The sequence below is a fragment of the Eleginops maclovinus genome, chromosome 2, assembly GCF_036324505.1.
Source record: "Eleginops maclovinus isolate JMC-PN-2008 ecotype Puerto Natales chromosome 2, JC_Emac_rtc_rv5, whole genome shotgun sequence".
In the NCBI taxonomy this organism is placed as follows: domain Eukaryota; kingdom Metazoa; phylum Chordata; class Actinopteri; order Perciformes; family Eleginopidae; genus Eleginops; species Eleginops maclovinus.
In genome coordinates, this window is record NC_086350.1 from 21,121,508 (window position 1) to 21,148,597 (window position 27,090).

The following is a 27,090-nucleotide window of genomic DNA, read 5'->3' on the forward strand; positions in this document are numbered from 1 at the left end:
AATGTCCTGCATTAAAAAGTAGGAACATAGAATTATACTACACAATTTATAGGCATACGGTGAGTTGCCTCATCATAATACAACTACGTATTAATAGTTTATATGTCAAGCAGCTAAAGCTATAAAACACATGTTGTGGAATTACAAAAGTAAACGTTTCGTCTGAGATGTAGTGAAGTAGACGTAGAAACGAAAAATGTCGAAATTGTACTTTATAATAGTATTACTTTAGTAAATGTAAATAGTTACATACCACAACTTGCTATGGTCACATACAAAAAACTGACAAAATGTGCAGAAACAGTCATTTATTTACAAAAGACTGGGAAACATCAGTGACAAAATCGAGGGGATTATCATATACTCATTTGAGTCCCTTTATTCACTTGTCTCTCTCACCTCTCTCACCACACACACACACACACACACACACACACACACACACACACACACACACACACACACACACACACACACACACACACACACACACACACACACACACACACACACACACCGTAAACAATAAAGAGGAAACAACATAGATCATTCTTTCTACAGATTGTCTGGCAGTATGGTTAGCTGGTTTATTCACCCCTTTTCTGGGGTCATATCACAAACTAATCTAACAAAGACGTACATTATCATTTTCAGCACAGATTAAACATTTAGTATTATCAGAATCTATGTACATGTTGTGACTGCGTAGTGAATTTACATGGAAACGTGATTCAGCTAAATTTCCCAAAACAAATATATTTACAATATTATACAAAATAAACAAAAAAACATGATGATCATGTTACAACTGGAAATACAGTTTCACTAAGTCTCTGCTATTCAAACCAACAGGTGAACGTATCAGCAGTGCAAGCTACTCACACAACACAACACAACACAGATGTAAATAACAACACAGATAAGGCAGATTGTTTTTCCAAGTTTACAAAAGAATCTGTGAACAGTCAGCAGACAACAACAGCAAAAACATGTGTTTCAGAAAGACAAGAAGCTTACTTTTCTGTCATAGCTTAACTAAGGTATCCCTTGCAGGATCCACTCATCACCATCATACATTCAACTGTGTACCGTAAACGCAGAGAAGATTATGAAAATGTGCTTTGAGTCTGAAGAGTTGGGGAAGGCTTGCTCTTACATTTGGTGATCTAAAACTGACATGAACAGTGTTTGGAGGTTGATAGAGAACTAAAAAAGCAACAATTAGAGAATCAGGGTCGATGAAATTTGACACAAGAGTCAAAATATAGCGGACAACAAGTCTACATTTTCAGAAAAGGTCAGAGAAGAATACAGTTCTACCTTGATAATTCTGTCCCACACAACTCCCACTAAAGAGGCCCTATTATACGCATTTCCAGGTTGATATTGTACTTTGCGCCTCTACTGTGACATGTCTCCATGCTTTTATGTTCAAAAAGTGCTTTATCTTTCTCCTACTGCCTGTGCTGCAGCTCCTCTTTTCACCCTGTCTGAAACCAGAGCCCAGTCTGCTCTGATTGGTTAGATGGCCGGCTCTGTTGTGATTGGTCATCCGCTTAGAGATGTCACGCTTAGCCTATCAATACAATTTGTTGGAGCGCAAGCCAATAAAAGAGCGAGTTCTACATGGTGATACATTATTAGGAAAAGGAAAACCCAAAAATGTAGGGTGATAAAAATGTATATGATAGGGCCTCTTTAAACCGCTCTCTATTCCCCTTCCATCACATCAATTTCCCCTCTCCTCTTGCTTTGTCCTTTAAATAATGATCACAACTTCTTTTCTTTCCTCTTCCCACCCTCATTCCCTTCGTCTTCGCTGACACCCTCCTCTCCTTGGTCTATAGCGAGCATTTCCTCCGCATCACCGTGGCAAGGTGACGCAGAGCGAGGCATCGCAGAGTTGTTGTTGTTGTTGCGACAACGGGAGGCAGAGCGAAAGGTGGCGGAGCTGGTGGAGAGCGGTGACGGTGTGTCTACATCTCTGTCATGTCCGGAGCTGCAGGTGGGAGATGGAGGAGGCAGGGAGGAGCAGATGGAGGGCTGGAGGAGAAGAGGTCAAGAAAATTATTTTGTTGTATTACGTTTTCTAAAAATGTGGATTAGCATATGCAAAAAACGGCATTCTCTTATGAAATATGTGGTAACTAAATGCATCAACAGACGCATGTTGACCTGCAATGAGACACTGGACTTGTTGGTCTTCTCTTTGACTTTAGCCAGAGCTCCTTTAAGACCCGTGGATCTCTCCGTCATCTCCAGGGCTGCTCTCAGCAGTTTGGGGGTTTCCGGTCTTACAGGGGCTGCCGGGGCCTGAGGGGGACCTTTAGGCTCTTCTTTGGGCTCAGGTTTCTTTCCCTTGGTAAGCATCTTTCTGCAATTGAGACGGCAACAGACATCAGTAATGATAACATACATGCAGACAAAGCAACAAAGCTCTCGTATAACTCTACTTCTGATGGGAGTATATCTGTACAGGACAGACACAAAGCAGGATGCCAAGTATTTTTGTTGTGGATTCAAGATGATGATGATTGGTACTGTGTGGTGCAATTCAGGTTTAACCTGGCCTTCTTGCGGAGCAGTTTCTTAGACTCTGGGTAGTGCACCAGGATGTCATTCAGGTCTTTCTTGTCCAGGATGAAGAGGTTGGCAAATCCATGAGCGATAACATTTGCTGTGCGCCTGTTACCCCCGCCTACTGCAAGCAAACTGCCAATCAGGGAAACCATGGTTAATAGTTATATTGCTAACTTTGCCATGGTTAGAATTTTGCAAAGGTTTTGGAACAAAAGTCAAAGAATCACACTTCCTCTTGCTCTAGGATGATTGTCAGAGATGGCAGCTTGGCTAGACAAGAAGTGTACATAATAATTATTTTATAAATGTCCTCACCTGATCTCTCCGAAGACTGATCCTGCTCTGAGAGTGACAAACACGGTCTTTCCATCAGGTCCTCCAACCACCTGCACCTCCCCCGCCTTAATGATGTACATCTCACGACCCACCTCCCCCTGAGCAAGGATAAAGAGAAGAGGCAGATCATAAGAGGGAGAGAGCAATACCAAACTGCAAACATGATGAGAAAAGTTTCCACATACAGTTGTCTTCTACAAAGTTTGCATTTTACCTTTTTGCAGACATAATCCCCAGGCAGGTAGACGACAGAGCGAAGGCTTTTCAGCATGTCAAAGATCATCTGTCTGTCACAACCCTGTCAAGATGGAAGATGGTCAAATAAAGTAGTAGGGATTTCTTGTGGCTATTTATATGTACTAAGCGTCTTTGAGTACCGTAAAAAGCGCTATATAAATGTGATTTATTATTATTATTATTACTAACTATGTAGTCATGGTAATGCCATAAATAAAAAAAATGTCTGAAAAGAAAAGAAAAAGATGTAAAAATATATGCATAAATTAATAAAATATTAAATAGAAAAAATGAGAACAATTTAAAGAATGAATGTAAAGATTATTATCTTAAAAATACAATTTAATTGATTTATTATCTTCCCTATTGCTTTTTCCTCTTCCTTTAAGGTGTCAATCAACTGTTGTGGGCGGGCTTTCCTGCCCAGGCTGAGACAATGTATTTTTTCATGTGTGTATTTCTACATTCATTTTTGTATTAATCTACAAATGTATTTTATTTTATTTTTTGGCCTTTGTATGACTATATAGAGCACAACATGGTCTCACAGAAAGATTAGATACTAACTAAACCATGTCTGTCCTGCTGCACCATACATTTAAGAATATACTGTATTAAGTTTGCTGGGCTGTTCTTGTTGTGTTTAGGAACTCTTACCTGAAAAAGAGCGACTTTGCTGACGATGGAGTAGTTGACATCTACGGCGATGTCCAGACGCATTTTATCTGGCAGCTGAGTCAGCAGCTCCTGCTCATCTGGAGGGCAGAAAATGAGCGGTACTGTTTGACTGAAATATGACGTGTGCAAGAAACGTATGAAGGTGCACAGATAATGCTCTCCTTACCCAGCATGCCTTGTGATTGCCAAGTGTAGTTGTACCAGGTTTTGACACGGTTCTGCACGTCTTTGGGAATGCGATATGAGGACATGTATTTAATGGTGTTGTCCATACATGTGCGGTAGTAGGTCTGACCTGAAGTGGCTGCGCCGACCACATCACGCATCTGAGAGACATAACACCGTTATTGTTAAAGAGATTAATGGCATGCAAGTGTTTTTTATACACACATCATACTACATAATATCTAGAAAAAAAAAAAGATACGCCTTATCTAACGGAAATCCCCTCAAATTAATGAATAGAGAAAACATCAACAACAAATTTGAAAGAGAAAACAAAAAATGAATCCTGACAACCAGAAGCACACCAAAAGAGCATCAAAACCGACCAATCAGTAGGTGACACTTCAATTAAAGGCACATTTTAACACATGAAAAACAATACAGGGAAGAAGAATAAGACAAAGATAATTTTTTCACTTTGGAGTCTGTTTTTGCTTGAAACATATGTGGAAGGCCTACCTGTCCAATCATGATGGAGAAGGCAAAGACTCCGACAAAGTAGTTGATGAGTTGGAAGACAATCTCGAACAGGGTGGTGGGGTCTGGAAGACCACCTATGGTGATCAGGGTCTTCACAGCAAAGTAGTAACAGCGAATGTAACTGAGCAGAGACAAAGACGGGAGGCATTAGACAGAGACGGAGACAGAAAATGTCTTTAAAATAACTCGATAAGATGTTAAATAAAAGCCAAAATATGGGACTAGAAAATAGGATTCTATGTGTGACTGATTCAGGTAAAAAACCATCCACATTTTCACTTATGATTTGGTTTGGTCCAAAACTAAAAACTTTTTTCAGCAAAACTATACTCATGAAAAAAAAGTAATGTGTGTGTGGTCTGTGTGTGTATGCGTTAATGTCACTGACCTGTTGCCTTTGCCGTTGTACACCCACTTTGTCGAGCCCAGCCCTGTGTATGCAGAGCCCCAGTAGTACAGGCAGGCATTACAGTGGAGACAGTAGAGAAGGTAGGTGGTGGTGCGGATCACCCTGAGAGACAGAGAGCAAAGCACTTAAATAAACAGAGTATCTGAAATCAGTTTGTCCATCTCAAGACAGGAAGGGAAGAGATATAGAGAGGATTCAGTAAAGGGCAGTGAGATGTGCTGCAGCTGACCTGTAGATGTAGGCTTTGGTCAAGATGGCCTCGAGACGCTCATTGAACTCAAAGAAAGAGTTGATCTGGGGAAGCAAAACAATCATTAGTTACAAAATTGGCTTTCTAACGGTGGAAAATGTAAAATGTGAATAATTGACCTCCTATTTCTCAAAGCAGATCCACAAAGCCCTGGAAATTAACTTCTACTTTGTATTGATGCCACAGCTTTATATCCTCAGTGTCTGCTGTGTGTATCTTAATTGAAAGGATTCTTGTTGGTTTATTAATGCACTAATAAAGCTCACCTTTAACAGCCGGTGTAAGCGGAGCAGAGGGTTGATGCCAGTTTTAAAATAGAAGACCTCCAGGGGAACAAGGCTGGCGACGTCAAACTGAAAAACAGGAAGGTAACTAAAGACATGAAGTAAAGCAGAAAAAACTTAAAATTGTACTTTATTTAAACTCTAGTTACTGACCTTGAAGCGTTTGGTTTTCATGTAATTCTTTCTCATCTCTTTTTTGTCACACTGTAATCAGAAAACAAAACAACTGCAGATATGAAAAATGATCTGACGTTGTAATTACATTAACCCTTACCTATGTTTCCTAGGGCTTGTATTTTCTGTTACTATCGTGCCTTTCAACGGTTATGAAATGAATATTACTGTTCTGAAACAATACTTTTTCAGCTGATTTTTAGCCGAATTGAGTTCAATAATTTGTTATAAAGATTTTTAAATTTCCATTAAGGCATGATGTTCCCGAAGACAATAAGTCATAATGTTAAATAAAATGTTATCATGACACATGCTCCCAGTGTCCCACTCACCACTATGTCTCCTCCTCGGATGAACTGCAGGCGTGGCTGGAAGATGGTGATGTCCAGGATGTAGATGAGGTCACACAGGTAGTCGGTCAGCAGCCAGTAGTAAATGTTGTCGGGAGTCTGGTAGGGGAAGGCCCAGCGCACCGGGATGAACCACGCGTTCCAGTTCCACGCCAGAGAGACCAAAAACATCCACAGCACGTACATCAAGTCTGAGGAGAGAGGCAGAGGAACAAGGGGGTGAGGGACAGGGAGAAATGGGTGAGAGACTGAAGTTAATCAGTACTCTGTTATATGCCAGTAACTAGAGACTGATGGAAAAAGAGCATGAATTAAGAGCTGTACAAAATAGTTTGAAGCTTAATTTAAATGATTTTTTATATTTTGCGTTTGTATTTATTACCTGGGTTTTCCTGCACTGTTGCAGATCGAGATTATGCTACACTAAAACTATTTATACTTGTACTATTTGTTGAAAGAGAGGTGGCTGCGTTGGATAGTTTATTACTCCTGTAATGGAAACATTTCCACGAACTTCATTCCATTAAAGGTAATCTGGTACAGCCTCAAAAGTAATAAGGACGTGATCTATGATATAAATCAGGTACTTGTTTAATGCCAAAGGAGAAAAAATGGAAAATGAACTACTTCCTTAAATCTTTATGAATGAGGGGAAAGAGGGAAGATGAAGGGGTGAGGGAGAGATGATAAGGAGACAGGTGTCTGCATGCAACTGGACAGAACAGTAGATCTACTTTTGCCCAACCCCACAGTGCTAAACCATTGCATTCTGGTTGCATATAAACACACTTTAGTTTCCTTAATAATGAGCATTAGACAGCTCAATATATTTCAATCAATGTTTCAACTTTGTGGGTGTGGAGTGTTTGTCTGTGAGTTGGGTAAAGGTGGTTCTGCTGCAGAGAATGGTGGTGTTTTTGGCAGCGGGTAGAGGTTCGGCTGGGTTCTCACTGGTGAAAGGGTCGATGCTGGCAGGGAAGCGGTAGTGCACACAAGCGTTTATCCACCGTGGAGTTTTCACCTTGCAGCAGCGGCCAGACTGCTGCTCCTCTATTCCACTCTCCACTCCTCCTCCTCTTCCTCCTGATGGACCTGCCTCTGCCTCCTTCTCGCCGTCGACCACTGGCTGAGCTTCAGGCTGAGCAACCGTAGCCTGAGGAGGAGCTGAAGGAAGTGAGAGGGAAAAATGTCAGAACAACTCATAAGAGAGATAATAACATTATATCTGGAACATTTGTATTTCCCCAAAAAACTGCACGCTACAGCTAACATCATGCCGACTAGTATCATATACAGTATGAATATTACTTAATGACACCTCCTCTTTAGAGCACATGATAGGTGCCTCTTGTAAATTGGTCTCACAGCTCCTTAAAGTATGGTAGCTTAAGCTGGAAACTACCACATCAGTTTTTGCCTGGTTGTTCCACAACTTAACATTATGCCAAAAAACAACATATTATCTGGGACTGTGATTATCTGTAAATTAAAAAAGAGTCCTATTAAACTCTTTGTAGGCCACTGTAGTTTTCAGCTTTGTTTCCTCTGTTGAAACAGATGGAATATAATGCACTTCCTTAAGTGACTTCTACTTTGCCTAATGTTATGGTACTTCCCCCCCTCACTTGTAAATTGTAGGGTGTACACTTACCTTTTTCAACTGTACACTGCTTTTGTGTCCCATATCCATCCCAATTTATATCTGCACTCCTTCTTTATTACTAAAAGTGTACTGATGTATTTTGAAGGATACACATGTGCAGTATCTGGAAACAGGCTGGACAATATAAGTTTGAGAGTTCATTTATTTGTTTAATGTCATCTTGATCGCTCTCAAAAAGCTCCATGTGACATACAATTGTCCAGCTAGTATGACATTATGTATATTTTATAATATAAATGTACATAATCAATATCCAACGTTTGTTTTTTATAAAAGTTGTGGAACTAGAAAGCCCATTGTGTTGCAGGCAATCAGAAGAAAATCAATCATATCACCAATCACACCAGCAGAAAGAAACTGCGTATTAAAAGGATTTTAAATTAAGTTATAGCCATGTTAATTCTTTATCCCTTACATTTTGATTCATTTCAAAAAATGACATTTTGTTAGAGCACATTTGTTGTGTCATATAGGGAAAATATATTAAGAAATGTGCTAAAAAGGCACCCGTTCCCCGCCCACCCATTCTGGGTTACCATCACTCTCTACCATGTCAGGAAAACTCGTGTGTGAGGATGCAAGGCTCTGAGCTGTACAGAAGACAGCTGAGTGTTACTAAAGGTGACAGAGAGGACAGGGCAGAGACTCACAGGGTACGATGCTGTCTTCATCGGAGCTGTCCAGGTCTATGAGTTTCTCCTTCGCCTTCTCCGTTCTATCTTTGAACATCCGGACCAGCTCCTGGAGACGCTCATTCACCACCGTACTGGTCTGACTGGCTGAAGACGCTGGCCGCTCTTTCATTCTTAGGAAGAAATAAAGACATACATTTTGATTATTGTCCAAATATGAGTGCATATGTGTGTGTGTGTGTGTGTGTGTGTGTGTGTGTGTGTGTGTGTGTGTGTGTGTGTGTGTGTGTGTGTGTGTGTGTGTGTGTGTGTGTGTGTGTGTGTGTGTGTGTGTGTGTGTGTGCTCACATGTCTTCTGAGCTGTGCAGGCTGGACTGGCTGGGCCAGGCTCTGACGTGGGTGCTTCCTTCTTCATCATCATCTTCACTTTGAGAGTGAAGGGTCCTTCTGTTACATTTGAGACAGGAGTATCTTAGTAAGATTATTGTTTCACTTTCTCTGAATATTATCCACTGTAATGAAGCGTTACTGAACGTTGTGTTTGGTAGCATTTGTAAATGTTAGAAAGACACACGTTACTTGCACATATGATTGAGTTCTGCCATTTGTGCTCCCTCTTTATTTATGAGGAATTCAATTAATAAGCAATGAAAATACTGATTTACTGAGGAAATGGGCAAAGACTGGAACATTTAAATGGGTAAATACAAACTATTAATGAATGGTGGTGGATAAAATATCAACAAAATGATGAGTTAAAACAATGTTTAACAAGGGTTGATCTCTTACATCTTTGTCCAGATACTCCTGCGATTCCTCCCACTGCTGATGTGGAAGAGAGCAGGGTCGAGAAAGAGGAAGTGTTAAGAGACAGAGACAGGGATGGTTAAGGGGGGATGGGGTTAGTTGTTTGTGGGAGGAATAGAAATGCATTAACCCAAGAAACAGAAGACAAGTGAAGGTATCATCTACAGCACTGATGAACGGAAATGACCCAATGGGCCCCTAACCCATTTGCAAGATTTGAGTTCATTTAGCAAATCCCTGTAGTTAAATTTTCAGTTCTTTACTTTTCTATTTTATTTTGTTCTTCCTCTTTGTAGTCATTTAAGGTTTCTTTGTTGTCAATTTCTCCCTATATGTAAAGGTTGTTTATATTGGATATGTGTACGTCTTGAGTTGTTTTGTCTCATTTTTCAGTCATTTAAATCTCTTTGTGGTCTTTTTGCATCCCTGCAGTCATTCAGTGTCTCTTTGTAATCATTATATGTCAAATGTTGTTGTTTGTGTATGTTTGTTGTAATTAATCCACTTTTTGTGACTGTTTTCTGCCCTGTATGCCCATTGCGTAATCCATCCATTTCACAAGTATTGGACAGTGTGCAAGATTTCGGTGCTTGACTTTAAAAATTCTAATAAAGCCATGCAAAAGCAAACAGAACATCAAAAGAAACACAAACGATAATAGTTTCACAATGTTTCAGACGGTGTTCTGTAAAAACACTGTGTGCTTGTCTCATGAGGTGTGTCATTTTGGCAGCTTTTCCTGTTGTTTATTTGCAGAATAGATTTCACAACCTTGGGACCAAATAAATGCGTTTCAGTTTTTCTTAAGCACACACAAACGGTTTCTGCAGGACACCGATGCACGGACAGTAGCCAACAGTAGAGGGCAGTAGATCCATATCAAACACACAAGATGAGTTTAAGACCAACATGATAGAGTTACTTACTCTTTGTCTCCTTTACTGTGGTTCAGAAGCAAAGGGAAAAATATTATAATACGCACTGGGTACACTTTTTTCAATATTCACTATGTATGCCCAAATCAGCCTTTGAAAAGGATAGGGATATGATGTCAATATGCAAACATGTGTAAGTTATAACTAGGCTCCTCACCTTTGGCGACCTCCTGAAGGGGTCACAGGGACAGTGAGGGTGGTGACTTTGGGGTCCTGGGGGGTGAGGATTTGACGGATATTGCTCTTACACTCCCCACCTCCTCCTGCTCCTCCTTCGCCTCCTCTCTCATGGTCGGAGTCGACATCTTCTACATTGACAGCTGGGCGAAGGCTGAGGCTCGAGCTATCTGGAGAGGTTCAAAGACAAAACATGTGTTGTTGTTGATCAGTGAAGAGCTTCTCAAATAATGAGCATGTGTGTTTGTGCTTAGCAGGTCAGCGTGCAAGAAAAGCAGATTTTCCAAGACCTAATTTGGGCTTATTTAAAAGGATCTACCTGAGAACTAGGCCATGTATAAGAGTCCTGATAGCCGAGAGGACTAGCTTACTCACCTGGCAAGACACTGAGTCTGGCTAATCACGCTCATGGCACACTGGCACAATTATGTCTTCTTCAATTAATATGAAAAAGTGTCGACAAGCTGCCTTCTCTTGTACTTTCATTTCAAACTTTTATATGAAACGAAGGCAGCAATGATATACATTTTTAAAAAAAAGTTTCCTCCTCCGTCGACACAATGGAATAGTTTCTTAGCTTAGCTAAAAAACAAACTTTGGTGCTTTATTTAAAATCCGCCTGAACTTAATTGAGAAATAAAAAATAGACATCGTAAAAATAAATAACACTACTCCACCACCACAACGCAAAACACTGCTACTTTTTTTCTTCTTTAACAGCGTGCTCTTAATCCTCAACACACTGCCAGTCCATGGATTAATTTACTGCTTGCAGATTTCTATGTCTGTGACTGATTTTTTAAGTTTAAGTGCAATCAGTTGTTTTTTCAGTTTAAGAGGTACTCAATTCTGATGCCACACATTATTGATTTACTTATAATGGATGAGTTTAGGAATCTTCGAGCAGAGGTGGGAGAAGTACTCAGATCTTGTAGTTAAATAAAAATAGAAGTACCAGACAGAAGGAACACTCTGTTACAAGTGCATTCAAATGTTACTCAAGTTAAAGTACAAAAGTATTAGCATCAAAATATACTTAAAGTACCAAAAGTACTGGTCCCTTTCAGAAAAATATATGATATGTTTTGATTATTATTATTGATCATTAAAGTGTTATGAAAGCTGGTAAAGGTGCAGCTAGTTTTAATGACTTTGGATATGGCAGGGTAGCTTGTGAATTTACTCAGGTGTAACTAAAGTCTGATTTAATAGTTGATGAGCAGAGTAAAAGTACAAAATTGACCTCTAAGTATCTTACGTTTTATGTATCTTAAAAGTGTACTTAAGTACAATAGTTGAGTAGATGTACTTTGTTTCTTCCCATCTCTGTCTTGGAAGAATCTCATAATAGAGCACAGATAACTTTCCACTGATTCACCTGTGGGTCTTATTGCTGGAATGTCTGAGTCGTCTTCAATGAAGAACGCCGGGTTGGAGAGACCTGAGAGTTGGCGGAACGCTGAGTTGAGCTGCTTTGAGGGGGGGCTGACGATAGGCGGCAGGCGCGGGTAGGATGGCACATTGGGCAACTCGAGGGTGCTGCCGTTGAGGGAGGAGGGAGACGGGGAACGGGACCGGAGCTGAGGGTGGTGAGGAGGAGAGAGAGGGGATTGCCGGACGAGCCGGTTCAGTTCCACGTCATGCTGAATCTCGTCTTGCTTCTGTTTTGGCTGTTGTTGTTGTTGTTGTTTCTTAGGCATCTTGAGGCATAAGGCTGTTGAGGCGGTTCTGGACATTGAGGAAGTACTGCTGCGCCCGTGTGGGAATCGTGGAGAGCTTCTGCGGGATGTTTGAAATTCCCTGGGAGATACTGGACAGACTTGGGCCGACTGACCCGTCAGAGTTTTTGGGCAAAAGCTCGGTCAGAGTCTGGGCAATATTTCGGGGGACCTGGGTGAGTCGGATCTGGGAGAGCTCCTGGCGCAACTCAGGGGGGAGGGAAGGTAAGTACTTGGTAACGTCAGAGAGCTGGGTGGGAAGCTGGGTGGGTAGGTTAGGCATGGGGGGTATTTTGGGAATGGAGATGCCGTTCTCTTTGAAGAACGCGTTGATGTTGCCGAGGCACTCCGAGGTGTGAGGAAGGCGCATCAGGCAGCTCTTAAATGCATCACAGCTGACTGGAGCTACAGAGGAGACAGGTACAGGTATACTGTCAGGCAGGAGAGAAGCAAGGCGGGAGATGGCGTCAGTAGACAATCAAACAGAAATTTAGACTGATTCTGAATCGAGGTTATAATATCGGTTTGGAATTTTTGTTTGTCTCTTGTTTTTTGTTACACTCAAGCACCTTCCTCTCTTATAATTATTTTGAATGAAGGAGAAATAAACTGGGCACTGCAAGCTGAATTTACTTAAATGAACCAACAGACAACATCTTTCAGTTTTTATTGCATAAAAGATGTATTTAGTTATGTGATGTACCTACTGTCTAATGGTTGTCGTGGTATGTGTAAGATGCAGCTATTTTATTTATCTTGAAAAGACTGGGCTGATTGTGCAAGACGACAGGCATTATTTCTTAAGCAAATGCAACATATTCAACAGGTTTGTTCAATTTCTGGCGTTCAATGTTCAATGAATTAACATAAACAAATCTCTTTTTCCATAGTGCTTTATTAAAGCTAGAATTAAACTACTACTAACTTCTAACTTACCAGGCAATATCATTTCCATTTAGTTTATGTCATGAATGAAGGATATTGTTTTTACTTGACTTGAGAATGTTCGCCTCCTATTTTCAACTCCTTATTTTTAATATAGTTTCAGTTATAGGTCATGATAATAACCCTGGTCTAAACGAGAAGGTGAATAATAATCATGACCTACACACCAGGCGACATGTACACTAAATGTTATGAAGTCAAACATTACTGTAGTAGTGCAGATGTAGACAAACTTGTAAGACAATCAGTTTGATCAGCAGCTTGTGAGTTCAACACAGCACAACCAGCCAGTCAGGCATGCCGGAATGAAACTGCTAATTAGAAAAATAATGTTACAGCTAAAGTCACAACGTACCACCACAGCCGTCTTCGGTAGCTTCCTCCTTCTACAAAAAAGAAAACACAAAGCATATGAATGGCTGGGGAGTGGTGAGGCTCAGTTTGGATCAGATATGGCATATGGCTTCAAAAAGAATCACACATCTGTGTATAATAGGTCCCCATTTTAATGAGCCAAATATAAAAAAATAATGTATTCCCATTTAGGGAAACCTAACTCAGTGTTCCTTAACTGTTACACTTCAATAAATGAAATGACAATAACAGAATGAAATTGGCAATTAGCAAGAAGATTTAACAATATTTTGTGTATTGCAGTCATATGGGCAATGCGGTGAAACATTTATCCCTATGCATGTTCAACAGGTGTACATTACTTTTTCAGCAGCGTTGTCAGCGTTGTTGCTTTGAACGTCTTCCTTTGCCTTCTGCGGCTGCTGGGTTATAGGCTCAGATCCTGAGTTGGCTTCCCGGGCCTTTGATTCTGACTTAGTTTCTGGTTCAGACTCTGACTCTGGCTCCGACTCTGGCTCGGGCTCTGGCTCTGACTCTGGCTCGGACTCTGGCTCGGACTCTGGCTCAGGCTCTTGGATCTTAACCGGTTCAGGTTTTGGAGGTGGGGACGGGGAACTCCGCTGTGGCTTTGCTTGCTCCTTTGGCTCTAAATAGTTTTTAATGATAGATTTCATAAGATTGATATTATCATAGTATTATATCTAACCCGCCTGATGTAAAGATGCAGATATTATAGAGCTGTCGATAAGATGTTGAGGTTTAAATAATAAATACGAATAATAAAGAACGTTTATGCTCAGACTTTATTGTGCTATACTCTTTTTGTGACTTTTTACAATTATGATCAAATCTACAATTTCTCTAGGGGACAATACCGTCAATTTCAAGAGAAAGAAAACCTGGTTCTACCTGGTTCCTTAATGGTAGGTTCCTCAGTCTCCTCAGAAAGGCTCTTCTCCCTTCTGCAGGACAGGAAAGGTAACACAATAGTTGGATATGTCATGCACCACGATAAAAATGCTGACATTTTTAGAGAAACCCCAACCTAATACAGAATTAACATTGTGCACTTCCAGATATTTCAGAAAGACACAGACCGAAATTCCCCGATGGACTAAGACTTGTTGATAGCACTCATATAATTTACTAAATATTTGTTAAAACAGAAACCATTAAAACACAGGTACATAGACTGACACACTTTTCAATGAATACTTTAAAATGCGGAGGCTTTAACTTTACTCAATGTTAGCCAGTGGTTAGTGTTTGCTTGAACAGTAACAGACACGCTTTTAAAACGCTAATTGTTTGTTTACACACAGATAGTAATTATATTACGGTAAATAATAGGTAAAACTTGTAAAATGTGTTACATAACAACGACGTTATCGCGAGGTACTCACTTTCTCTGTCAATTATCACGTGCCGTACTCGATAACAGTGCTGAAAGAAATTTCCTCGAGCAACGACAAACGATAAAGGACGAACTAGACTATGTGATTTTAGAAAAACAACATGAGAAATCTTCCATTACATCTCCGTCCATCATTTTCCTGCGTCTCCAGACGTGAAACCGCAGCAGCAGCAGGTGCACACTGTTACCCGGGGAACCGTTGAGAGGGGGAGGGGGGCGAGGGTGTTGCCAAGCGAAGCTGGGGTTGCTATGGCACGGTGGCGGCTGATGCTGAGGTAGCGCGCTGCAAAGATCACATAACGAGAACCCACGGGATTTGGGACCCGACAGCCAAATCGCTGTTATTATTGTTGTAGGCTACGCAGGTTGGCCCGCTGTGCTTCTGCACTTCTACATGTCATGCTAACTTGTGCTTCTATTTAACTGCATCTGGAAGGCAATGTTGGTCTTTGCTCTTATCAAATATTTTAAACCAAGTTACTTTGCACATTGCATGCGTTTTGAAAAACATACTCCATAGAAGCTTATAAGGAAATGTAAATCAGCTTACCCTCACTAGCTGCAACTTTAAAATGCTGCTTATATGGTGTAGCATATGAAATACAAAAATAACGCTGATTGAATGCTGCTCTAAAAGATGCCATGTTGCTGTAATATCATACCATCTTAAATGAATGTAGAACTTTGTTTTACTTTTCAACAAGTATATTTTACTTAATGGCGTTGCTACTTTCACTCAGTAAAGGATCTAAATGCACTGAGTTCTCTCACTAAAGTTTCATCACACAAGGGATTTCTAGGAAGTTAAGGAGGGGGAAGACTCCATAATTGAATTCTTACTCTGATACTTTACGGCCAACTTCATTCTCCTCTTCTTGTTGATCTTGCAACCTGGCCACAGTGAACATGTAGTGTTACATCACTTCCCACTATGATTGCCAAAATTAAAAAACAAACCAATCTCTAATTGAGCACAACTTCTTACTCAGCATCAGGCTCCTCGTAATCCTCATCCAGGAGGTCTTGACTCCCCAGTGAGAGTTTGATGGACTCACTGACCATCTGTCTAATGGCATTCTCAGCTGTGGTCCGTGCTACCTCCTCAGCCATACGTGCCATTTCCGAGCGCTCCTGCAGCAGACTGAAGACAGGAGGTAATGTGGTAAACTAAATTCAGGGAGAGTCAACAAGAGTCTTTTTCTACACCTATAGTGCTCAAACGCAGTTTTTCAGAGGGGGGTTGATTTGTTGCCCATACTCCTTAAAACCACACATATAATTATAATTATTATAATAATGTAAATGCAGTTTTTGACAAAACAATTGTTTACTTTTGAGGGCATCAGAGCAACTTTTTAAAATGGATTCACAAGGGTTAATTTACTTCCAATTATTCGATGTTATTTGATACGATAGGGGGCATTTGCACCCAGTGGATCTGACTTAAAAATACTTAAAGACTACCACTCTTACCGTTCCTCCATGCTAGCCATAGCTACACCTTCGGCCTCCTTCTTGATGTTTTCAATGAACGGCGTCCAGCGGCCCGTCTGGGTCTCAGCATCTTCTTGAGATTTGGTCCCGTTGTCTGACGGTTCTGGCTCAGGTTCGGGATTGGACTCTGCCTGCTGTGTGTTCGTTGAGGCCGTAGTCACTGATGTGTTTGGGGCTGCGACTGTGGACTGATCTTTACATTTCTCCGGGCCCTCATTGTCTGAGTCCACATCTTCTAGTACCATGTCAGGCCTGAGTTTGGATGAAGCTACAGGAAGGTGACAAGTGTTGATTTGTGTGTAGGAAGAGTCATGTTGGTGATTTGGTTCAGGGTTTGCAATGCAACTTATTCAGATTTAATTTCTCTTATGTATGCATGGAGATAATGGAAGGTGTTATTGATAAGACCACCACATACATTTCACATTGAATCTTTATTACTCCTGCAGTATATCCTTACAGTACAGTATATAATAACATGAATGTGTTCTACTTCTCTCCATGACACTGAACAATTATGTCAAAAAGTGAAATCTTCTGAAACAAAACCACACCACATCCCGAGGCCACATTTCACAGTTCAAGGCCGTATAAATCGATCAAGTGGATCAAAATAGGCCTACTCTTACATTTGTGCAACCTTAATGGAAGCTTTCTCAAACAGTTACATGAACAAGACCCAAACTGAAGTACTGAGTAGAATAATTAACTGATTATTTTAGAGTAAGACTTAAAATGAAGTATTATTAGATTTCCTCTAAACATCATATCATTAGTATAAATACAGATATACTTTGCCCACAAATTACACAAGCATAAATCAACATAGCTGCCACTTAATAGTTTCCAGATTACTGTGTATTGGGAAAGGAAGATTGGACATCTTATGCTGAAATCTTCTTGAATTAATGACTGGTAAAACATGATTTTAATTCCTATTGTTCTTTTTATGGATATGAAAATGGCAACATGAATATAAAGTGTACATTGCCATATGTTAAAGCACAGTAAAATCAAATACAAATGTTCTTTCTGCAAAATGTTGTGAATGAAACTTGCAGTTGTTTCATAAATAAATGGCTAAATGTTTCTGTGTCACACAGAAGAAGTGCAAATTGCTCTTCTATAAGACATATGACAAAAACTCATCATATTAACTATAAAATATATAGAACACCTTTAAGTTATAAAGCAGTGCACACATATTATGTTGAAATACATTCATATAAACTGTATCTAGTACAGTAAGGTGAGTTGAATATATCTTTATATTCCTGTAGTATTTTACAGCTGCCTGTTTCAGTACTGAGCTGCACGTTGCAAAGCACCTGTAGCTCTCCCCTCTGCCCTCTCCCAGCAGTAGCATATATGTGTGTGTGTGTGTGTGTGTGTGTGTGTGTGTCTGTGTGCCTGCGTGCGTTCCATGTGTGTATCTCTATTTGAGTGTGTGTTGATCAGAGCGTCCCCCAGTCGTCTCCTCCTGCTGTTTAAGGGGCTCGGAGCGCCTTCCCCCCTGAAACAGAAGGAGAAGAGGGACTGAGTTAGGCTCCGATCGTCCCACCAAAACACCTCTTCAAAAACTATTGGGGGAAAAACAAGAGGATGCTTCAAGAGAAAATACTTTCCAAATATTATCACAGATGCTGAGGAGATTATTAAACACCGCCTCATGTTATTAAAGATATGTTTGGCATTATTCTAAATTAACTCAACACACTTTCTGGAATATATTATGTTATATAGAGATCCACTTGATTGAACTGTGAACTGTGGCATTCGGGAAAAGCATTACCAGCAAAGAAACGGCAATCCCAGTGTTCTCTATTACTACAGGAAAGTAATATTAACACTTTAACTTACCTTTCTTTAGAACTTCAGCGGCAGCCTGAGAAAGAAAAAGAAAAGAAAATGGATTATGTATAGAAAGATTAACATGCTGAAAGACCAGAAGAAGAGAAGGAAGAAAGAACTGTTATTTTATTTGATATTAATAGAATTACCTGAGCATCATCTTTGATTTGAACGGCAGGTTGAGGGATCTTCAGGCCCAGGCCTGACATGAACCAGCCAACCATACTGTGGAGAGACAAACTCATGAACTTTGTGCACTTTAGACACACATTTTACAGCATTGCGACTTTACACTGTCTTTAATTATAAAGGATAATCATCCAATCATCCATTTAATATTTGGCAAAAACATCCCCTAGAGGTGGTAAATGTGTTATTGTGTTTTATAAAGGAAAAATAGTGATTATACAGGACAGTGGGGGATCACAACTTACCTTGGAGCCTTGCCGTCAGTATCCAGTGAGATTCCACTGAGAGACTCAGGTGGTGGAGACAAAACTGGTAAGAAGAGAAAGATATGAAGTTCAGTAAAAAAAACAAGCATCCATCCGATAAAGTCAGAATATGTCCTAAGTGCAATTTAGATTTGAAAGTAAATGGAGGTTTGCATGACCATAGATTTAAGAAACTGACAGGAGTTACTGCACTGAAGCTGTCAATGAGCTGCTGTAGATGGGGGCAACAGCAAAACATATTTTAACCACATATAAAATCAACCTCAGTTCAAGTGAACATTGTAGTCAGACAGACATGAGGAACTAAAGCTATCATCTTTGTTCTTTTTAAAAACTCTGTATATACAAACGTTTGTTTCTGTTATTGTGTGACTTTGGTGAATCCAAACTAACCTTTTAAAAAAACAAGGTCAAACAGTGACAACGAACCAATCGAGTCAGCAGTAGACCAGATACTTCCATTTTCAACGAGGTAAAATTATTGTTTTTGTCAGTGGAGACCTGGCACTTTGAAGATACATTAGTTAACAACTTCAGTTCCCTGTCTGAAAGGTTGTCTGATGGTAAGGGAAGGTGGTGACAATATTTTAAATATAGAGTACTTTTAAGCAACTATTTGTTTAAGTGGCTAAAGTACCCTTTGCTGCTGCTCCCCTCCACAGAACTGACTGCTTTGCTTTGGTGTCAGTAGTCTGTTTTTACAAACTGCGGGCATGCCAACTGCCACGAACTGTAGGTAATGCTTTGGATAAGTGCCTAAAAAAACCTCTTCAAACAATCAAAACATCCCCTTAGAGCTTTGATGTTTTGTAAGTTAGGATCTATTACTGTCCAGTGTGTGTAGGTTTGTGTCACCTGGTGTGCATTGTGTACTTTAAAGTCTGTGTCAGATGTGTGCATGTACTTTTGTCCAGAGAAGAGCGGGAGGACTTGGTTGATGGTTCTAAGGGTACGGCACCAGGGGGCAGTATAAGGGGTTGAGGGACCATTTGCTTTATCCAGTTCACCACACTGCAGCAGGAAAAAAAGAAAAAATTCAGCTCCTTACAAGTTTACAGTTCTGTCATATACCTGCACTGATGTGTGCATGTATGGGTTTAATGTGTAACTGGCAATTCCAGTATAATCACTGTCAATGTGTAGTAAGAGCTGATGTGTACTCACTTAGGAGGAAATTGTGGGGGCTCAGGCTCATCCTCATCCTCTGATTCCATCTCCACCACAGGAATGTGAGGGAGGGGATCAAAATCTGGAGGGATAGACGCACAGATCAGATGTTCAGCTCAGCAGTAGGGATTGTAAATTTGTCATCACCTCAAACATAATTTTTGTCAACAAATACTTAAGAAATTTACCTGGCATTGTTGCTACCTCATAGATCTAGGATAAAAGAGAAAAAGGGCATTATGCTTTCTGCAATTTAAGTCTTGGAGTAAATTAAGACTTCCAAACGGACTACTGTTTCTTATTAAATGTTGTGGAATTCATTATTTAAATGTAATTTTAGTTGTGAAGGCATTTTAATATATTTGGTTACAAAACTGAATCTGTTTCTATTTCCCATGCTTGATTTTTGGTTCTGTAATTGTCTCTTTTTTTATCTGTCTGTAACTACGTCTTTTTGATGATCTTGCTTAATCAATTGCTAATTTTAAAATTATTTTGACTCTGAATCAAACTCTCCTGATTGGTGAAGTTATTATAATTAATATTCATTATTTATTTAACTTTATATCCATTATCTCAATGTAAGCCTCACAGGGGTAAATGGTGTTTTTTTCGTCCACACATCTGTGTCTCCTTGGGTGAGCCTCCACTAGGATCAGGGTGGGCTACAGATGGTGCTCATTGGAGCAATAAACCTCACCTCCCACAGGGGCTCCTTTTATGTCCATACCCACAGTACCGATGTGGAGTAAAAATTCAGCCAAGGAGGACTACAAGTGTGGGGCCCTGATGGGTAAAGCTTAAAGGGGCTTTTTCAGGTTTCCCTTTCCTGGATTTCCTGGATTTTTGTGCATGTAAATGGTCTGCAAAGGCTAAAATCCCAGTGACATAACTATGTAACACTCGTGCTTCTATTGGCTAGGGCTCCAACACATTGTACGTGGGGTGGGACATGCGATTGACCAATCACAACAGAGCCAGCCAGCTAACCAATCAGAGCAGACTGGGCTCTGGTCTCAGACAAAGGGTGAAAAGAGGTATGAGGGTGTACAGGCAGTATGAGAAAAATTAAAGACCTTTTTGAACTTTAAAGCATTGAAACATGTCACAGTAGAAGCACAAAATACAAATATATAACCTGAAAATTAGCATTAAAGGCCCCTTTAAATCTGTAGATTAAGGGGGCAAGAGTTGCCTGGATTTTTATCAGTGCATCCATGAAATCCTCAGGTTAAGATGGTTTTCACAAGGAAAAACGCAGGGAATTTATTGGACTGGTTGAACCTGGCCGTAAATTCCCTAATAGGCTTAATCCTTAGCCATGGTAAGTCCTACTGTGTAAGCCTCAAGGAAAGTATTAAGTTGCTCGAGTCAAGAGTCGCACAGTTGAAGACAAAGATTTGCTTCCTGTTGATCAGCATGTACTGTATAGTATGAAAACGTTTAAAGATAAAATATAATATATTTAGTTCATCAGCAGGACTGATGTAGTGAAGATGTTTGGGTGTTGTGAGGTTTAATGTGTATCACTAAATAATGAATGCCTCTCACCTCAGTGTGTTCCTGAGTGTCCTCAATCTCTTTATACTTTTCATCCGGCTGAGGCAACACCTTTGTCAGACCCTGAGCGACCCAGCCCATCACTCCAGACCTAGGAGGGAAAAACTGAGAATTATTTCCCTTTTAAACAATGTATTTAGCATTAAATATGCACTCTTATCAAATCATACTGTACCTTTCTTCATTTTCCCCCATCTGATGGATGGCAAAGAAAGGAAAATAGAGAATGAGAAATATTAGAGGCCGAAATGTCCATTGCAAATCTCCCTTCGTTACTATGTATTTGCACTCTCCATCACAATTATATCAGTTTTACGATTCTATTTTTTGTGAAACTTGTCGTGAAGCAAGGTTTCCTGTGTACTCAATCCCAAATGTTTTTAACTTTGTCTCAGTTTTACACTTGTGTACTTGTGAAGGGCCAGATTGCCTGACATCTGGCATTTAAGGAAATACTTCCCACCCAAAATAGCCATTGTATTTCAAATACATCCACCTGTGTTAACTTAAAAGTCTTGAAGAAAGCTCAAAAAAGTTTGAGAGAACTGAGAAGTTTTGATTTACAAAATAATTGGTTGTTTCTCAAAAGCAAAAACTGTCACACATGTTGGGCAATATAATCCATGGTTTCCCAGACACATGCATTTCAGTAAAAAACGTACAATTTAAAACACTTCGCTTAGTCAGGTGTGCTCGCTGTCTGGGCAAATGTGTTTATTCTCACAGCATCCCTAGATGACACTTGCATTATACAGCACATGGTTATTGTCAAGATATTGATATATATTGATATTTGCTGTTGGTAAACAATGCCCCCATTTCCTTGAATTCATCAACACTTTGTATTCTACATCCACCGTGGAGGCATGCAAGAAAAAGATTCTTCAAGCATTCAGGTAAAACAAGATAATTCATAAATTGACAAATAGTCATTTTTGGGGTGAAGTATTCCTTTACCAAAAAACAAATATTGGCAAAAAGTTTATCAGTCTGATCCTAAATTAGGAAACATAGATATATCTTTAATTGGATAATGACAAGGCCTGAGTAGGCTTAATGCCCACATGACCAAACATCTAAACACTCACCCTTTCAGAGTTGGACCTGCTGAGTCGAGGGGAGCCGGTAGGCTGAGGCATGGCGCTGACGAAGCCATTTGACAGCCAGCCTAAAACTCCAGTCTGGTTCTGGCTGTAAAGGTGAAAAAAGATTGTAAGATGACAGTATGTTGACAGAAACATACGATCGTAGCAACTCCAGATTTTTTCTTCATTTGAAGATAAATTGAAAGATTGTTTGGTGAATTAGTGAAACAAATTCCTCCAAGGTGATGACTTTAAATTTCTTGTTTGTCAATCAATAACCAAAAGATGTTTGATTTAATATAATATCAAACAGAGACAGCAGGAAATCTCCAAATATGAGTGTTCAACAAACTGTTTACACCTCACCAGTTATCAAAATAGTTAGTGATTAGTTCCCCGTCAGTTGACTAGTAAATTATTTCACTTATTGTTGAAGAGCCAACACACAAAGACAATTTCTATTATCAAGACAAATGAAAGGCTAGTAGTAAGAGAGGTTAACCTGTCCTGTGAGTTCTCTTCTGCGTTTTTCTGTGGAGGACTCTTCACTCTGGGAGCAGAGGTTTTCACACCGTCATCCATCCCTTCAGATGACGGGAGTTGGGGGACCACTTTCACCACCCAGTTAAACATCCTGTTGAACACACACACACACACACACACACACACACACACACACACACACACACACACACACACACACACACACACACACACACACACACACACACACACACACACACACACACACACACACACACTGTCAGCCCCTCAAAGCCCTTCATCAAACTTAATGCTGTTAATAATGCTAAATTATAAAATTATGTTCTGGTGTTTTCATTAAAGCAGCCACTTCACCTCAAACCAAGGGCCCTTAAAAGAAGCTAATGAGCTCTGATGATGACCGTTCACCAGGTCCATCTTTGCTTTCATCTGACACTTTTGCCAACCTGATATATCTTTCTCTACAATCTTTAACATGTAAATCGCAAAACTGTCTTTAGTTTCTCGTCCAACACATACAGATTTACAAGTGGTACATGTTGCCTAGAATATAAAAGGTATAATCCTTGATACAGCACAACTGATCTGATATCCTGAGTCAAAAGTCAGAGGGGACTGAGGGCAAAGGGGCAGAGGCTAACTCGGGCGGTAGTTAATTAGCTACTTTATCAACTGCCTCCAGCATGTCATGCTAAAAAAAAATCACAGTTTGTGATCCTTGACACTGCCAATCAGCAGAGATCAGTGGGGCCTCTTGCCCGGCCTAATCTCACATTTGTTGCATTGGATTAAATCGTAGCTCCGTCCTTTCACTAATCTACAGCCAGCCTTTCTTGCTGATTGGGGCCTGGATCAACTCCTGACATACGCCCACATCCCACAGGATCCCAATCAGTCATTAAAAGATTGTAAATCAGAGGAATACACCCCATAGGAGAATTTCTCTACTGAGTTTCTTTGTTATTTAGGTAGGATTTATACAATTTAAGACCTAGCAGTGCACACTTTAAAAAAACATCAGAATCTATAAGCAAACATCTAATCACATCCACATTCCTGCTCATATACTCTACTTCTGCAGATCCACACATTACCAAGGCACAGATCCTAACATTCAACACGATTATATATGAAATCTATATTTTAAATGATGTATTTCCCTGCAAAGTATTGTTTTCCTTACCTGCGTGTCTACAGGTGTTTCTGCATGCCGGAGGAGTAGAGATCCAGAGTGCGGCACAGCCAGCACAGTTCTGCTGGGATTTCCGCAAAGGCTGGCTGGAGCTAACAGGATTACCCAGCACCACCTGAAGGTCGAGGCACAATGCTGGACCGCGAGCCATCCTAGATTAACAGCAGCAGAGAAACGTATCGTCAGGACATTATCCCTGTAATCTACATACTGTTATCACTTCTCGAACACTGAGGACAGCATTAAGTAGTGACTCAAATAATCCCATACTCTATAGGGAAGGTAGAAAGGGCACATTACATCCAGGTTCAGACTGCAACTCATTACAGAAATGAAGTGCAAGATGCACACCAAGTATTTGTAATATGTTGTATAAGCATCTGGATAATTCGGTATATATTTAACATGTTACACTCTTTCTAAAGAAGGACACTTTTACTTTGTTTACTGTCTTCAAAGGGGAATTTGTTTTACTCTTTGAATAATACACAATGGTAGCCTTCAAGGAAAAGCTACACTCTCCTTTCTCCTTCCTCCAGCTTGTCATGTCTGTTCTATATTATTTCCCATACCTTCCTGATTACAGTTTTATCCCCACGCAGTGACGCAGGGCCACTTGCTGACTGACCGACAAGCATGGAGCTGCATAAACCTTCTGACTAAATAACAGTCAGGAGGAGATAGAGGAAGCTAAAGCTTATTAGTAAGGCTCAGGGTCTGACCAGGGCTCTGATAAACTACTTCTTGTCTTGTTCCTACAACCATATGAAGTCAAAAGTCAACTGTATTGTCAATCTCCTGTTTGTGTGATACAGAGAGGGACAGCTCAAAGCTCTATCAGAAATGGCCACAACAAGCTTTTTTCCACATGTTATTTTAAATGGCACTAGGTGGAAAGTAACTACAATAATTAGCAAATCTATGTACATTTTAAGGCTCTTGAGTATTTCATTTTTTAACTGTTCAATGCAATTCAGAGGATAACACTGTATCATACTTTTTTTAACTACTGCTTTTAATTGACAACCATAGTTACTTTATTTAAATTACGTGTTTACAAAGAGCTAGGCTAAGATTCAACAGCATGCTAGCAGCTCTGTCTAAACAGCGGGGTTTAAGCTAAATGCTAGCGCTCACATGCTAACTATAAGGATACTAACATGCTAATTTACTCTCTAAGTTAGCATGTTAGCGGGCTAAAACTCACTGATAAGCGTTAAAAACAGTAGATGAGCAGATGCTCATAGGAATTGCATGTGGTTATACAGTACATAAAACATTTGTGTTACTCAATGAAGGAACTAGATTTGAAATCAAGGAATGAAAAATGTTGATACAATTTATCGTTAGGTAAACACTTCATCTGGATCGAAGTTGTTGATGGACATACATTGCTATGCATGGAGCCCCCTTTGTAGCAACATGGCTAAAACGTATGATAATGTTATAAAACCTACTATAACAATAGTAATTTATTAAAACAGTGTGTCCAAACCTTTTTAAGTTCATGACTATGTCTGATTTGGTCCCTTTGTCACGTTTCAGATAACAATTGATAAAGAGCTGACCTTTCAGATGGTTTTATTTATATAACTGAGGTTAAATATTTATCCATGATTTCACAAAACAAGTACAAAGTTAGGTCGTTAGGAACCACCAAACTACAGTACCAAGCCATAAAGGGGCCTAAGGTTAAAGAACCACCTAGGTTTGTATTGTTGCTTCATTATAATCACCATCAATCTAGTAATGTAATAGGTTACATGATGAAATATCAGTCACATAAGACACTTTTCTATATTATGAGTATGTTTTACTTTCATACTTTCAGTAATTTTTACTGATATTTTCAATTTGTCCACCAGTGTCAAGATCTGAATTATTTTCCCCTAGCTGTTTGACAGTGATGAGGAAAAAGAAAGTGATTGGCATGATCCCTGAGAGTGATTAGCAAGGATCCAGGTCTTCCCTCATCATCGAAAGCAATTGACAGACAGACAGGTAATCAAATAGGTGGAAAACATTCACCAGGTCAGACAGGTGCATATAACTCACTGCATCCAGTTAGGCCTGTTGATTGCTTGAGAGTCAGAATTACAGAAGAATGTATGGTGGTGATGAGGCAGCGGGCATATCCCATTATCGGCTCAGCTGGGGATAAACTGGGAGAACAGTTCGATGACACAGAACCTTGGCCAATGGCTGGAATATGTCAGCGTAGTGGCCTCAATCCTAATTGAACATCTGCACAAGACACAGAGCAGGGTTAGATTTGAACTCAGAGGGGAGGTAGAGAATGCAACTGAAGAATTGTAAATCAAGCAATGGTCTCTGATTTTGGAGAAACTTTGCAGAAAAGCATAGTGGTGCACAGTGTTCGCCTTTGGTTAAAATGTTTATTTATTGTAGAAGAGATTTAGAACAACAAGGAAAAGCAATGGTGAGAAGAGATGTTGAAATGAAACATAGAAAAACAGAGTTGCTGAAAGAAAGCAGATTTATAGGTAAGGCTTTAGTGGATGTTCTGTGACGGAGGCTAATCCTGATTACCTCGGACATGGAGGATGTTGCTGTCACGCATTTACACACATAAACTACACTAGACTCATTACATCTGTTTACTAAGGAGAGGAAATGTAAGAGTACTCCTCCTTGTAATCAAAAACAATACAGAAGAATGATCACGGCACTCTAATGGTCTTTATGCAAACTGTGCACTTTGAGAGTCCTATAGAGTTTGTATTAGATGACTGTTTAAAAGCTGGCTAATTTAATTACTTTAATTATATACTTTTAACAAATGAAGCACAGTAAAAACAGTACCAGCTTCGTCTGTAAAATAAATTATCTCTATGAAGGAAGTTAAACTGTATTATTAATAAATATAAATGATTCAACAAGTACAAAAACTTGAAATTCTTACAAATGTACCGTATTTTCCGGACTACAAGGCGCACCTGAATATTAGCCGCACATGCTAAAATTAGGGGAAAATCCGGTTTTGTTCATACATTAGCTGCACCGGACTATAAGCCGCAGGGTTCAAAGCTTGTGCAAAAAGTAGCGGCTTATAGTCCGGAAATTACGGTACTTCATGTAGCTACTTTCCATTTTAGAGGCAAAAATTCCCTCTT

General features: G+C 39.8%; 1 protein-coding gene across 1 annotated transcript; it reads right to left on the reverse strand.

Annotated features, from left to right (window-relative positions):
• Nucleotides 1-396: 396 nt before the first annotated feature.
• On the reverse strand, nucleotides 397-27,058 carry LOC134877820 (cyclic nucleotide-gated cation channel beta-1-like). Its single transcript, XM_063903483.1, is given in 38 exon segments — nucleotides 397-2,043; nucleotides 2,176-2,374; nucleotides 2,566-2,712; nucleotides 2,896-3,014; nucleotides 3,131-3,214; nucleotides 3,811-3,908; nucleotides 3,998-4,157; nucleotides 4,516-4,657; nucleotides 4,925-5,047; nucleotides 5,175-5,239; nucleotides 5,462-5,548; nucleotides 5,633-5,683; nucleotides 5,986-6,194; nucleotides 6,955-7,167; nucleotides 8,317-8,471; nucleotides 8,647-8,745; nucleotides 9,088-9,123; nucleotides 10,198-10,387; nucleotides 11,596-11,923; nucleotides 11,925-12,340; nucleotides 13,236-13,266; nucleotides 13,597-13,880; nucleotides 14,144-14,196; nucleotides 15,489-15,539; nucleotides 15,634-15,789; nucleotides 16,122-16,410; nucleotides 18,003-18,027; nucleotides 18,143-18,218; nucleotides 18,428-18,491; nucleotides 19,353-19,459; nucleotides 19,613-19,697; nucleotides 19,804-19,828; nucleotides 21,167-21,266; nucleotides 21,351-21,370; nucleotides 22,264-22,366; nucleotides 22,763-22,894; nucleotides 23,948-24,108; nucleotides 26,012-27,058. Coding segments are annotated over 36 exon segments (4,794 nt in total). The 5' UTR covers nucleotide 22,894; nucleotides 23,948-24,108; nucleotides 26,012-27,058; the 3' UTR covers nucleotides 397-1,770.
• Between the last annotated feature and the right edge of the window lie 32 nt (nucleotides 27,059-27,090).